Source organism: Carcharodon carcharias, chromosome 14, assembly GCF_017639515.1.
Source record: "Carcharodon carcharias isolate sCarCar2 chromosome 14, sCarCar2.pri, whole genome shotgun sequence".
Classification (NCBI taxonomy): Eukaryota; Metazoa; Chordata; class Chondrichthyes; order Lamniformes; family Lamnidae; genus Carcharodon; species Carcharodon carcharias.
This window is the reverse complement of record NC_054480.1, coordinates 137,048,477-137,063,449: the sequence shown is the minus strand read 5'-3', so window position 1 is coordinate 137,063,449 and position 14,973 is coordinate 137,048,477. Positions and strand designations below refer to the sequence as shown.

General features: G+C 41.4%; 1 protein-coding gene across 11 annotated transcripts in view; it reads left to right on the top strand.

The window, feature by feature from the left end:
- Window positions 1-14,478, top strand: part of LOC121287469 (transducin-like enhancer protein 1) — a 163,492-nt gene extending 149,014 nt beyond the window's left edge. For all 11 annotated transcript variants that reach the window (XM_041205380.1, XM_041205383.1, XM_041205386.1 and 8 more), the window contains 3 exons: window positions 2,672-2,822; window positions 8,787-8,863; window positions 11,241-14,478. In XM_041205380.1, coding sequence (XP_041061314.1) covers window positions 2,672-2,822; window positions 8,787-8,863; window positions 11,241-11,348 — 336 coding nt within the window. In that variant the 3' untranslated portion in view covers window positions 11,349-14,478. The remainder of the gene's footprint in view (window positions 1-2,671; window positions 2,823-8,786; window positions 8,864-11,240) is intronic.
- Window positions 14,479-14,973: the final 495 nt, after the last annotated feature.

The following is a 14,973-nucleotide window of genomic DNA, read 5'->3' as shown; positions in this document are numbered from 1 at the left end:
CTCTTTTTTTTTTTCACCCTTACTTTCCACCTTTCATAGGCACTGACCAGAATCCAGTCGGTATCTTGAGGGGCGGTTAAGTCAGAAACATGGAGGACATTGAATTGTGGGAACAATCCCATATTCAACCATTCTCTAATATGATGAATTGGAGTAAAGTCATCATGTTTAGTAGCAACTTTGCTCTACCTCTTACTGATAGTCACTTGTCCATGTGGGTTAAGTTTTGTCAGCAGTGGGAAATTGTGTGTAAAATGCAATGGATTAACTTGATTTTTAAAAAACTTCATTCATGGAATGTGAGCATTGCTGGCGAGGCCACCATTTATAATCCACCCTTAAATCCCCTTGAGAAGGTAGTGATGAGCTGCCACCTTGGACTGCTGCTGTCCATGTAGCATAGGGAGGGACTGCTGCTGTCCATGTAGTGTAGGGAGGGAGTAGGGAGGGACTGCTGCTGTCCATGTTGTGTAGGGAGGGAGTATCAGGATTTTGACACAGTGAAAAAACTGATATAGTTCCAAATCAGTATGGTGTGTGACTTGTAGGGGAATTTGGAGGTGGAGGTATTCCTAAGCACCTTCTGCCCTTGTCATTCTAGGTGGTAGAGTTTGTAGGTTTGGAAGGTGCTTTGAAGAAGCCTTAATGAGTTGCTACAGTGCTGGTGGCGGAGGGAATGAATTGTTTTAAGTTGGCGGATGGAGTACCAATCAAGTGGGCTGCTTTGTCCTGGATGGTATCAAGCTCCTTGAGTGTTGTTGGGAGTTGCACTCATCCGGGCAAGTGGAGAGTATTCCATCACACTCCTGACTTGTGCCTTGTAGATGATGGACAGGCTTTGGGTAGTCAGGAGGTGAGTTAATCACTGTAGAATTCCCAGCCTCTGACCTACTCTTGCAGCCACAATATTTATATAGCTAGTCCAGTCAGTATTCTGGTCAATGGGAACACTCAGAATTTTGATGGTGGGAGATTCAGCGATGTTAATGTTGTTGAATGTAAAGGGGAGATGGTTGGATTCTCTTTTGTTGGGAATGGTGTTTCTGTAGCTCAGGATTAGTTTCTATCTTGGGAGATATCTTCAGTGATTTTTTTTTTCAGCCCTCCTTTAATTAAGAGCCTAGATTCCCACTCCCAATATGCATAGAGTAATGAAGAAGGGGAAATATCCTGTTCCACGCTCCAATTCTAATTTGCTTTCTCCCATTTCATTTTTGACACCTCTGGTCTACAGGGCAGTTGAGTGTCTTGCTACCAGATTAAATCAGTTTGATGGGTTTGGGGTGAGGTTTCTCCCTCCAGTCCTTGGTTGAATTTAGTGACAACACTATACCAGGCCAGGATGACTGGGTAATCCTCCCTCCCAGTCAGTCGTGCCCTGGAAATCGCACTGCTGCCAGTGACTGGGATTGAATTTATGCATATAATTTGTATTATTATTCAGCTCCACTCTCTGCATTTTGCTGGAGAATCCACCTGCTTCACCCATGAGGTCTGATTTGCTGTAGGGCATAGAGGCTCTTTGTCTAAATAGACTCTGTAGATTGTTTGCTGTAGCGTGCAGTTTAAATAAGTTCTGCTTGCTGAGTAAATAGGCCTTTTTTGTTGTAAAATGGACTGTTTGCTGAGAGTCTTATTATCCAAGTCTTTGCCTGACAGTGATGCCAGTGGAGACACTGCTTATTCCTGTGTCAGATTCTGGTGATATATTGGCTATTGGGAACTGGCTGAAGTGGAAATCCAGATCCTAGGATTCTGCAGATCTGAGAACTCATTATAGTGATTGAGATCTGTCCCATTTTTCACTTTCAAAGCATTGGAAGATGTCAACAACACCACTCGGTCACAGACTTGAGGCTTTCCTTTTATATTTAACTAAACCTAGCCTTCTGAAGATTTGGAATTGTGCCAGATTGTTTTAATGATGAGACATTGGTAGTAATTAGAAGGTGCAAACAGAAAAATGACACAGCATCATATTGTAAGGCAACTGAACCTGACTCCCCTCAATATGATTTTCTTGCAATTCTGTAGCAGACAGTTTCATGACATTGGCTATATGGTCATATTTGCTCTATACAGAGAGGTAGTATTTTTACTCTAATACAACCTTTAAAATATTTGATCCCAATTAGTTCATGCTGATTGAGATGAACTGGCATTGAAAACCACTGGCCAGGCTCCTCATGAATTCATTCATCTGGTCAGTTCATTGCCATGAACAGCTTTAATGTCCATGTGTTTATGCTTAAGATGTATATTATAGTTTTTGCGATGCTGACTTCACTTTCCAAGGCTTCTTTCACAATTATCTGTTGTCTCTCTCTTTAATATGCCCAATAATCATGGCATGTTAATTCAATTGTATCTTGAGGCATTCAAGATGCTGCCAATATAGAAAAATCAATGTATCTACAAAAATGAAAGTTCAGCTGCTCTAAGATGGTGGTTGCACATTTATTTCATTAGTGCTGATTCTATTTCTGATACCAAATAAAGGTCTCCACTTTTCTCTTGTTGCTTTGTACTTTGATAATACATCAGTAATCCGCTTTATAGACAGGACTCTCCCTGACTCTCAATTCATATCTAGCCTAACATGAGGGTAGACTATTGCGTATTACTAGTAAAATTGATCTTTTAATACTAATTTTTCCCTCTTCTTCCCCAGATCTTTGCACTAGGATGTTGCCCAACAGGGGGATGGCTAGCTGTCGGCACAGAGAGCAGCAATGTAGAGGTTTTACATGTCAACAAACCGGATAAATATCAGCTTCACCTTCATGAAAGCTGTGTTTTGTCACTCAAATTTGCCTATTGTGGTAAGAACTGATTCTACGATATTGAAACTGTGTGAGCATTCAGCTCTTCAAACCTGTCAGTTAGTGGCCGATCTGTACCTTAAATCCATCAACCCACCTTGGTTTCCATGATCTTTAACACCCTAACTTCTCAAAATTCTATTCGATCCCTGTTTTGAAATTTTCATTTGACTTAGATGCAACATCGTTTTGGGGGAGAAAGTTCCAGATTCTCATTATATTTTGTGCGGAGAAATGCTCCATGACATCGCCTCTGAATAACCCAGCTCGAGTTTCAACCTTATTCCTCTTTGTTTGGACTCCCTGTCCTACCACATGAAGAAGGAGTTTCACTGTCTTTTCCCATATCAAATCCTTTGATCATCTTCGACACCTCAATTAGATCATGCCTTAATCTTCTCTACTTGAGCGAATGCAAGCTTGGTCTACACAACTTGTCCTCTTGGTTTAACTCACTTAGCCCAGTTATCATTCTGAATCTGTGCTGCACCCCATCCAAGTCCAATATCTCCTTCCTGAGGGGTGGTGCCCAGAAGGCAGTTTTAAGAATGGTTTTAACCCTGTGCCTTTCATTTGTGGGAAGGAGCCTTGAAACTCAGCTTCCATTTGTTGTTGCCTTTCTGTTCATTTCAGACCATTCCCACTGATTAAACTGACCTGCTTATTATGTGGGCAATCTAAGCAGTAGGAAGGTGAAAGTGGCTTGGAAGGTGACTGACTATAACCACTCCCTTTCTTTTACTGATAACGTAGAACTACTACTTCTCCCACTCAGTCGTTCTCTTAAATTCCATCACAGGAAAATCCTTTAAAACATACCTCCCATAGTTTTTAATTCAGAAAATTAATACCCTTTTTCTTTCCTTCCTATTCCACTCTTCCTCCCCTAAATAACCTTGCTGGAGAGACACAGGACTGCTGATTGCAGATTAAGCCTCTACAACGACTCGTGGGGGAGGTGGGTGGTGGTAGTTTTTTGCCTCGTTGGGTTGGGCTGGTAATAATTGGTTTGGGCTCTTATCAATGACACAATGGGGCCTCCAATTTTCAGAATTTGTGCTATTTACAGAGGTTGAAATAGGCAACAGGGAGATTTGTATATGAGCACTATTTGGAACAAAAAATGCATATGCAAGATGTATTCTTGTATGGCCTCTAGCTGTTTGCTTCCTACTGATCAATTCTTGCTAGTCCATTTATGACCATAGGATTGACTTGAGGGTTGTTGGCTATAGGTCAAGGAACAGGTCGCCTGACAGGCTCATTCATGCACTAACCACACTGATGTGTAAGTAAGAGATTAGAATTAATTCTAATGTTCCCAGTAGCCTTGGGTTCTCATTATTAGCCTCAGTGGGCTTTTAACTAGTTGTGACGAGTGATTTGAGAGGTGGTATTTGAGGACAGTAGAGTAAAAGAACAATGCAATCATGGTGCATCCTGCTGAACTACACCAACTCTCACCTCCTTACTCCTTTCAAAATGAAATTAAAGCTATGGTGCAATGGATAACTTAGGAGGGAGAAAGGGGGTGGTTGGGTGGTTAGCTAAAAGGGATCTGAAGCAGTCAAATTAAGGCAACTTGAGAATTTTATTCCTTGTGCTGCAACACAATTGTACAAATGAATGGGCTGAAAATCAGCAGTGAACAGATCACTTATAAAGCAGAATGAGCTGATAGCAAGCTAATTCCTCCCCACTGTACTGCGAAACATTTGAATAGAAGTGTATATGTTTGCCCTTAAGCTTTAAGTGGACCATGCATGTAATGAACATGTGAAAAGTGTGGTTGTGATACAGACCTATGACACCGTATTCAGGACGGAAAGGGATTACAACATTAGTTTTCAGATTAAATACGATGGCCTCAAATTTATACCACCCGATACCAGCATACAGATGTTCGCTGCTTTAGCAGGCTACCTTTTAAAGGGGTCTTTCACCCATTTGAAATAATAAGTTGCTTGTATTGTGTGAAGCCAATGAAGTGACCGTCACAGTCGTCTGCAAACGTACAGGCTGCAGTTTGTCTTTTCGTTAAGTGATTCGATATGTTGCTTTTTGGGAAAAAAGTACAGGCCAAGTAGAAAGTGGAGAGCTCAGCACTGCACGTGTTGAGTGATTTGAAGCAGCATTTTCTGCCACTAGAGGGAACTGGCACTCCTCGCCGATCGTTCCAGTGCGTAAGATGAAACATTTTAGTTTCACAAAAGCTGATTCTTCCACATAAAGTGAGGGACTGTCTTTAAATAGGAAGATCCTTGACTGATATGCCCACAAGTTATTTGTTGTTAATTCTGTTTTGGGCAATTATTTACTTACTGCGCTCTGTTCATTTCATTTGTGTAAAGCATTTTTCTTTCAGCTGTCACTTGCATCATAAAATTGCTAAAGGGTCAAAGACTATACATGGCCCAGTAATTTAATTAATTGTACACTTCAGGTTAATTAATTCTATATAACTATGTTTGCAGAATTGCTTCACTTTCTTGTTTACCTCCCATCGTCCCCCCCCCAGTTACATTTAGACCCTGTGATAGAGCTCTTGAGGCTAAGGACACTGTGCTTCTGTACTGAATCAGTTATAGCTTCTTAAAGCAATTTTTCAATGAAATCTTTAGTCTATCTGAAATTGGTTGCCACCCTATCTATTGAGACGCGTTATTTCAAAAAAAATCTTAACAGTGGTGAGATTGACGAGAGTTTTGGATACTAAGGGAATGGAGGGATATGGGGGATTGACAAGAGTTTTGGATACTAGGGGAATGGAGAGATGTGGGGATAGTGCAGGACTGACAGATTTTTGGATACTAAGGGAATGGAGGGATATGGGGATAGCGTGGTAAGGTACCACGGCAGAAGATCAGTCATGATCTTGCTGAATGGCAGAGTAGGCATCAGAGGCAAATAGCTCATTCCCATTTATGGTCTTAAGACTAATCAGTGTATTTTGGTGGCTTTATTTTGAAAAATAAAAATTTGAAATGCAGCTTTCACATCTGCCAGTAGCAAAAAGATTTGTTTCCTTCCTTTAAATGACACAGTCCAGTTTTACTTTGAACTTTGCCGGGAAATTGCCAAACCCCCTCTAATTTTCTCAGATTGTGTTGAGGAAAGAGGCCGTTGGTAGGGCTGGAGTTTTGTTTTGAGCTCCGTATTCTGTTGCTCAGGCAGATGGGATGGCAGCATTGATACCGGTAAAGTGGGTAGATACCAGAGACGAATGTTGATTTCATAGGAAAGCAGTTTTCGAGATGGCGTAGCTTAAAATTGAGCCACAGCTCACTGCCTCGTCATTTTAGTATTACCAAATTCAAATACCAACAATTTGCACTACTATAATTTTTTATTAACATCGTGAAATGTCCATAGAAACTTGACAGGAGTGTAATCAAACAAAATTTGACCTCGAGCCGTTTAAGGAGATATTAGGACAGATGACCAAAGTTTGGCCAAAAGTAGGCTTTAAGGAATGTTGTAAAGGAGGAAAGAGAGAGATGTAGTGAAAGGTTTAGGGAGAGAATTTCAAAATTTAGGGCCTAGGCAGCTGAAGACAAAGCCACTGGTAAGCGATTTAAGATCAGGGACACCAAAGTGGCCAGAATTGGGGGAAATACAGAGATCTTGGAAAATGTGTTTGAAAATTATTGTCCTGCAGCATTGTTTCTGCCTCCTGCACAAGGATAACAACTCATATTTATGTAAGGTCTTTACTGTAGACAAAACACTCCAAGCTACTTCAGGGATCTAAGGGAAGAAATAGATGCTGAATCAGAAGAAGAGCAGGAAGGCATGATCAAAAGCTGGGTTGGAGACTAAGTTTCAAAAACGGGTCTTGAAAGGAGACAGAGAGAGAGAGAGACAGATAGACAGTGGGGCTGAATGAGAAAATTCCAGGGGTGGGGGGTGCCTTGGGGGCTGAAGGGTTACAGTCAACAGTGGGTGAAGGAAGAAGAGGGGAAGCAAGTGCTAATAGTCAGGCGATGATTCCCTGTTCGATGCTGGCTGAAGAAGATCCATATAAGTTACTGAGCACTGTCTTTAAAGCTACTCCGCTTTCTCATAGGCAGAAAACAATGACTATCTTTATTTTTGGCTGACTGGGTTGACATTTTTGCTGTTATGCATGTAGTGCTACCTCATCGCCACCAACTCTTGTAGGTATTGAAGGACCTTTGGAAACAGAAGAGTTGCTTTGCCTCTCAACTGCTGATGTCAGCAGCAGCTAGATAAATCCTGTCCAAGATTAAGAAAACTAAAGGGAAATGTCGCAGTGTTGTCATTGGCAATATTCTTTCATATTATGAGGAAGAGAAGCTGTACATTACTGCCGAGCAGGTTCGTTAGGAATCTAATCTATCAAAAATCCTCGATTTACCCTCATTTGCAAAGCTATCATATAAACTATAGTGTGCAGTTTTATGCATTGCATTTTCCAAAAGGTAGCTGAGACTTGAATGAGCCAGATATTGCTAGATCTTGTTGAGTGATGGACTACAGGCAGTTGGCTGGTCCAGGAGTGAGATTGAGCAAAGTGAATAGAACGGGGGTTTCCCTCAGTCTGCCCATTCCAGCTGTTGTTGGAAAGTGAAGTTGACCGTCAGGGACCGAAGAGTCTTGGAGGAGTACAATCAAACATTATGCACAAGGACAGAGGCTTGAGTGAGTATTGAGGCTGCGGAACCATTCCTGAAACACAACTTTGGCCAAGAAGAGAGATTTTGTCACCCAGCTTAATGTAGGTAGATCTATTTGGTATTAAAAGCAATTTGGTAGTCTCTGGATTCCATAGATATTGTACCAACAGATAATGCTGTGCACGTAACATTAAGTGACCATGTATAATGAGGTCAGTTACCAACATTATGTGACATCTGCAAACAGAGCCTCTAATAATCTTCAAGATCCCTTTCTCTTAAAATGATCAGCCCACTTGAAATGCAATTCTGGTGTAGATCAACTATTATTCCCCACAATACGTGTCTGTCATGGAAGAATGCGTCCAAAGCTAGTTTTTTATCTCAAGCGGGTTTATTCTCAAGACAGCTCTGCAGTGTACCGGTCCCTTCCACACTGGGCGTCACAGCTATTCCCATTTACAGGTGAACCAATGCCCATCACCGTTTTTACAAGCAGTTTTCTTAACAATCTAATTGCTATACAATGTAATTGCCAGTCAACAAGCAGATTGTTATTGGACCTTGACAATGTAATTACTAATACATTGATATTATTACATTCTGAACAATTGCTTGATTCAGCTTTAATTGTATAACTGCGCTGGAGATTCTCGATCGGAATGGTGCCACTGGATAGACTAGAGGTGCTTTTACATGTTAATCTGGTATTTTGTTTTCTAATTTTTTCCTCTTCCACTAGAGCGAAGGTGAATAAGTTGCACTGAGCTTTTATCATATTATTTGGGTGCAATTTGCATAGCCTGAGAGTAAATTGTGTTACTGTCTCTCACTTGGTTTAGCAATGAATCCCTAAAAATGACCAGTATGGTGGGGAGGTTGTTGGGAGAAAAATAAAAGCATCATTACTGTGAGGGTCTTTTAAAAGAATCAGCTCAACACCAATTAAATGTGTTTTTCCATCAAGCAAGTTAAATGTAAATTGAAGACTGTCGATTCCGTGAGAGAAAGTGCAAGGGAGGCGAATGAACACGCACAGTGTTGTAATGGCCTGGGTTAAAGACCATTTCTTCTGACGTCCAACTCTTTTCCTGCTGTCAGGCTTGGTAATTCCTCTCGGCCGACCCCCAATTCCGCTAACGTGATTGTGTTTGTTCTTGTTTAAAGCCAAAATGAACCAGGGGAGGACAAATATGAAGCTGCTCTAGCTGTGATTCGCAAAGGGGCTTTGGATGTTGAGGCTCTCTTTGAAAATGGCTGCAGGCAGGGTCTACCTCTGTTCAAAGCTAGACCGTTTGTGTGCTGACTCTCTCCGTCTCCATTTCAGGTAAATGGTTTGTAAGCACTGGAAAAGACAACCTTCTAAATGCATGGAGAGTACCATATGGAGCAAGTATATTCCAGGTAAGAAACGACTGTGGAGGATTTTAACTGGGACTGCTTGCTGGGAACACATCTTACACCTGGGGCTGAATATTACGCTTGGTGTGTGGGCACACGCCCGACAAGCCCAAGGTAAAATGACACACCGGAGTCGGCAGTGCGCCAGCTGACAATTAAAAGGCCAATTAAGGCCATTAAGAAGCTAATCAGAGTGAAATTTACGCTGCCCGTCCAATCTAACGGTCGGTGGGCAGGCCAGGCGGCCTTTACATTTTTTAGGAAACCTCATCCACGAGGCTTCCTAAAGCAAATAAACATCAAATAAAAGTTTTATTTTTAAGTTCAAAAAATGTCCCAGCTCACGTGACAGAGTCACATGAGGGAGACATGTTTTATGCCATTCTTATTTTCTTTATTATTTTTTTAAAGCAGCGCTTCATCTCCCTGAAGCAGCTCTGTGCCTGAGGGAGACTGAAGCGCTCTTTCTCCCCCATGCGTGAACTGCACGTCAGGCCCACTCACCGGAGCCGATCACGGGTGGTGACCGACATTCTGACCGTTCCTGCCCAACCTCGCCAAGGGCAAAATCCAGCCCCTGCTGATTTTAGATATACTACTTGCTCCCTGGTTGAAAATGACCTTTGATTTGATTTGCAGCTCATGTGAGGAACTGAAGGGAAAGTAAATTTTTCGGGCACTATAGCCAGGAAAGTTTGGCACGTACTTATTCATTAAAGGTTTTCCAGATACATTGTGCTGATGTTGCACTTGAATCATGCAAAGATTTGCTAGTCTGCCCTTGGGGAGTAGACCCTTTCCGAGCTTTATTCCTACTTACTGATTTCTTTTACCCCCTTAACTCATCTGCTTTCCCCTCTCGTGGGAACCCTGACATCAGAAACAGTGTCCTTTTGAGAGAATCAAAGGACAATTGCACATCTGCACTTGTACTGCAGGATTACCCTCCTTGAGTAGCATATTTTGTACTAATGGCATTGCTGGCTCTTTTCAATCATTAAGAATAATTCACATTTGTTTTTTTTAAAATGTCTTATGGTTGATGAGGGGGAAATGTTTTCTTAAATTCTCAAAGTGCATCATTCAAACACATTTGTGCTGCTTGAGGCAGACGGTTTCACACTTGCAAAAATAAAAGCAGTCCATTCTTCACCAGCACAAGACCTGTTCTTTCAAGAACAGTCTCTAATGTGTATCTTGGCCTCGTGCGTTTGCCCACTTGAGCAAGCCATGTAAGCCAAGGAGTTTCCAGGTTCAATTCCCATTCTGTTCTCAGTTGGTTGATCTCAGTAAAGGTGATGGGGTGATGTTGTATTCACCTATTGTCTCCTTAGTCAAGGCTGATGCTTTTGACTGTTGAAAATTGGCCTAGGACCATGAACCTTCCAGAATAGCAGTCGGAGAGAATACTGGGATGGGGGTAAGATGTAACTTCATTTTTCACTAGTTTGAGACTCTTGAATGCAAGTGGTGTATGCACTGTTTGATGGACATGCTAGGCCTTGTATCTTATGAAGTGGGAACATAGTCTGACTCGGCTATTTACTTAAAACTTGTTTATTTACATTATGTACAATAAATACAAGGTGGGTTACTGAGTAGGCACATCTCTGAATGCTGCTCGTCTGCTATACAGAGTTGCTCACATTTGACTGCTTATGTCACAGGTACATCATAGCCTACATCACTCATTAGTATACCTATTCTATTAACCCGTTACACGACATGTGCTCCTCCAAGTGGCCGCTAAGATGGGCACAACAGAAGACCCCAGATTTGATCCATGATCCGTGCTGAGTTTGTAGAAACTTAGTGCAAAAGGTGGCCATTCGGCCCACTGTGCCTGTGCTGGCACTTTGATACAACAGTAGCTTGAATTAACTGATCTCGGCTGAAGGAACAGTAGCGCTGCTACGATTTGTCTCGTTGACCTTTGGTTAGATGGGGTAGAAATCAGCAGAGCTCCCAATCCTGATTCCTATTCATTGGTTTCGGATGGAAAAGCCATGTAGGTACCTGGCAGATTTCAGGTGGGGCAAGACAGTCCTTGGGTGGAATAGCACAACAATGCTCACTGTCTTGGCTTCACCATGGAAAAAATGGCACTGAGGCACTGTCGCAGCTGCCAGTGCCTGTAGAACTGTATCCTAGTCAAGGGTTGATGCCTTCGTGTGGGAAGAATTCAGTTGGTTAAACTACAGTGCCATTCAGTTACAATAAAAGGTTAAATATTGTACTGCATTGCTGCTTCCAGTTGCCTGAATTCTCTGTTTACTTATTCTCTCCTTACGTGACTTGGGACACTTTATTGCATTAAAGGTGCTTAATTAATATAAGTTGTTGATATTATTGCTGGTGGTGACTTTTTTTTTTCTTTCAGTCCAAAGAATCATCGTCTGTGCTATGCTGTGACATCTCCGTTGATGACCAATATGTTGTTACTGGCTCGGGGGACAAGAAGGCCACGGTGTATGAAGTAATTTACTGAGGAGTCAATTCTTTGTTGGAGGAGATGCAATGGCGGGGGAGCCTTTAATCTTGAGAAGAGACCTTGAACCTGGATCGGTGAACCATATTACCCAAGGATCACGTTTAATGGAGTCTCTGTCCTTGCTGGAAGACTATCTGATGTGGCCTTGACTTGGATGTTGAAATTTAACTTTGACTTGCTTTGACAAAAGAGGATATATGAGTAGACCAAAATGGTGGATGCTCAACTGAAGAGGAAGGGTTTCTTTACTCGGCCCAGCTAACTCCAGATTTGATGTTAATGTTTTGGGTAACATTAATTGTAAATTTTTTTTTCTTCATTTTTGCTATCTGTAACTTTAAAATCCATTGTTCGGTTTGGTCATTTGATGGGGGGAGTATGAAGCTGCTTGATTGTTAAGTCAGTGGCAACTCCCCATCAGCGTGCTGCCCCTTGGATCCGAGAAGATCTTTACAGCAACAGAACTTTGTGTCCTAATATTTTCACAATGAGTTAGGCTTTAAAACATATTTATGAAGCTGCAACTTTTTTTTATGGTGTGCTGTTCGTTCTTCGTAGAACAGCGTGAAACAGGAAATCCTGGTTCGCTCTCCTCTCTTTCCTAGTCACTCCCCCCACTGATATAAACTAGCGTTTTTAAATGTAAGCTTTCTATAGACAGACGGTCAAATGTGACCATAGGAGCTGCCTGTTTTGAAAATTTGGCTCCAGGTTGTATTTGCCCACTCTTAGTTCAAGGCTTTCATTGATTTGATGCTCTTGCCTACCAGCTGGCATGGCTAATTCTCTGCCATGCCAAAGACTATAATTAACACCATTGTGCAAAAGGATTGCTACACTGCGGACATTGCCTATGGAGCAATCCATCTTTTGGTTAAGCTATAGGTAAATCTTTGAGGAAGCAAGGGGAGAGCACAGGGATTGCACTTAGTGCAGTAGACCATAAATGTGATGTCATGAAATAGACTGTTTATAGAATTCAAAAAAAAGAAGTTGAACCATCAATATATTCCATTCACCAAAAAATAGTTTATATATTTATGTCCCTTGTGGGTACAACTGTTGTCCAGGAGCTGAAGAGCTACTGAATACACTGTGGATGCCTATATTCCACAGCACAAGTGAAAGGAATCCACACCGTTTTCAACTGGAGGATCACAAGCCATTAGAGTCCATCCATGTACAGTTGGATTTAGAAGCTGAACATTTATTCCATTTCTGTTTTCTGAAACTAGGGCTACAGCCATTTAATAATGTTGTTAATATAATGGAAGACAGTATGATGCTATTGCCAACACAGTTTGGGTTTGGAAGGGAATCATCATGCTTTTTTTTAAAAAAAAAAGGATTTTGGATTTCTTTACTTTTGGAAATTTTTTTCCTTCAAAGCAAGTGGACAGCTATTGCAATGAGATGGCCTGTAAATTTTAGGCTAAGTATCCTATTCTGTTTGCATCTGGCAATAGGGTGATGTTTTTTCCTTCTCTAACTTGCAATAGTTAGTTCCAATTCAGACACTGGGCTTGAGAGCGATGAGTGTGATATGTGCCATTTAATGTGTTTTCTCTCCTACTCCTTTCTTACCCACCCACAACATTTAAAAGCAATGATGTCGATAATATTTTTCCTGTTTCCTTCCTCAGTACCTTTGCAACTCACCATTCATCAAAATGCTGACTCTTTGCACAAATACAGTTCCGCATTATTTACTTTACAGTATTTTTCCCAATCTTTTGTGTGTGCCCGACCGGTGTGTCCCCATAAGATTGCCAGACCTGGGAGGATACTGTCTGTGCGAGACCCTGTCTTTACCTGACATCTGACCAAGCCTACTTTCCAGCAGAAGTTGCTAGTGATCAGGAATAAGAACCAAAGTCCAATTCTCTCCTTATTTCTCCCCAAACCACAACCTCCTCAAAATTAGTGCTGAGGCCAATTGGGGTGCCACTTGCTAACCCTAAAATCAGCTAATTCAGCACAGTGATCAGGTCAGTGATCAAACTGGGTCCTTCCTGGCCTGCATGCTTCATATCCTGGTCTGGAAGTGCACTTACCAACCCAGTTTTCATTGGCTTTTGAAGGTAAATTGTTTGGGATCTTACTAATGGAATGTTGCAACCTGTTTCCCAGGACCTTTAATGTGGGGGTTCAGAGGGGCTTGCAATGGTCCTGTCATTGCCCACCCAGCTTTATGACATGAAATTTCTAATAACTCTTTGCATTTCCCAGATGGACCAAAATGAACAGCCTGTAGGTTGGTGACTTTATTTTTAAACACTTACAAACATGCATGCTTAGTATCGGATTTTTGCCCCTTTGGGGAACATAGTCAAGTGCAGCTATTCCCTGAGTGGTGACTAATTTGGGCAATGTTGTGGGTCTTCAGGGTATGAGAAAGTTGGGATCTTTCCCCAAAGGTTGGGAAAAAAAACTGTTGAGTAGCATGCATAGCAGAGCATAAACCAAATAAACAGTCCTGCTATGTCACACTTACATTATTTTATTCTAACCCTTTTCCATTCGTTATATCTGTTTATGACTATGTTATAGACTTTTTTTTTCTCTTGCTTTCTCGTCCTCTGTCACCTTCCAATTTTGGACTGTTCCGAAGCTAAATGTGGATGCTTCTGGTTCAAGTACTAGGATTGGCGTGCACACCATAGCAACGTAATGGGAGCATTATAGTTACTGTGAAGACCAGTCTCTTCAGTAAAATCTATAGCAAAGAGTCTGCTGCAGTCAACATCAGCTCTGGACAGTTCAGGTCCATAGGCAGCTGGTCACTACCTTGGTTGAGTCACTTCCTCTTTTGTATTATGGATGTCCGCAATGCTAGAAGGTTGTACACTTTTTTTTTTGCCTCCACGGTTAAAATTAATGACTGACTGTATACATTGTGTGCCCTAATTATCCACTTGTATATTCTCTTTGGTGACTGTGCCTCGAGCCTTTCTTATGGAGGAAAGAAATTGCTAAATTCTTCTGTAATACCAACATTTTTTTTTGTTGCCCAATATGGTGATTTGTAATGTCCAAATCCCTTCCATCTTTCATGCTTTTGCATCCCAATTTGGGATGAATTTGTAGTTAATTCATTTAAATTCCCAATAAACTATTTTGTATGTGATGTCTGTATTTTTATTATGTCTCTTTAATTAGACTTGTCAACTTATCTATTGTAATGAGTGACAAAAATAGACAAGCCCAGCTAAATGCTAATCAACTTTCAGAAAGGTTGATGGTCCTGATCAATGAAGACTAGTACTGGTTATAAGTCTATGACGTGTACATTTACCCAGTATTCCTTCACTTGTATTGGAGGGAAAACAGTACCAGCTTGGCTCATTGATCGTACTTTCTCCTCTGACCATGAAGATTATAGGTTCAAGTTGCATTGCAAGACTTGAGTACATCATGAAGTTTGGCACACCAGAACTGAGAGCATGCAGCATTGACTTAGATGCGATTTTTTTGGTTGAGCCTTTAAATAACAGGAGCCCCTTTCCATAGCCATCCCCCTTCCCACCCCGGTGTTTTGGGTGGATATCAACTATCCTATGGCAAGTTGTGAAGGAGAATGGAGAGGTTTTCCCAATTTATTTCTCAACCAATGCCATCAGAA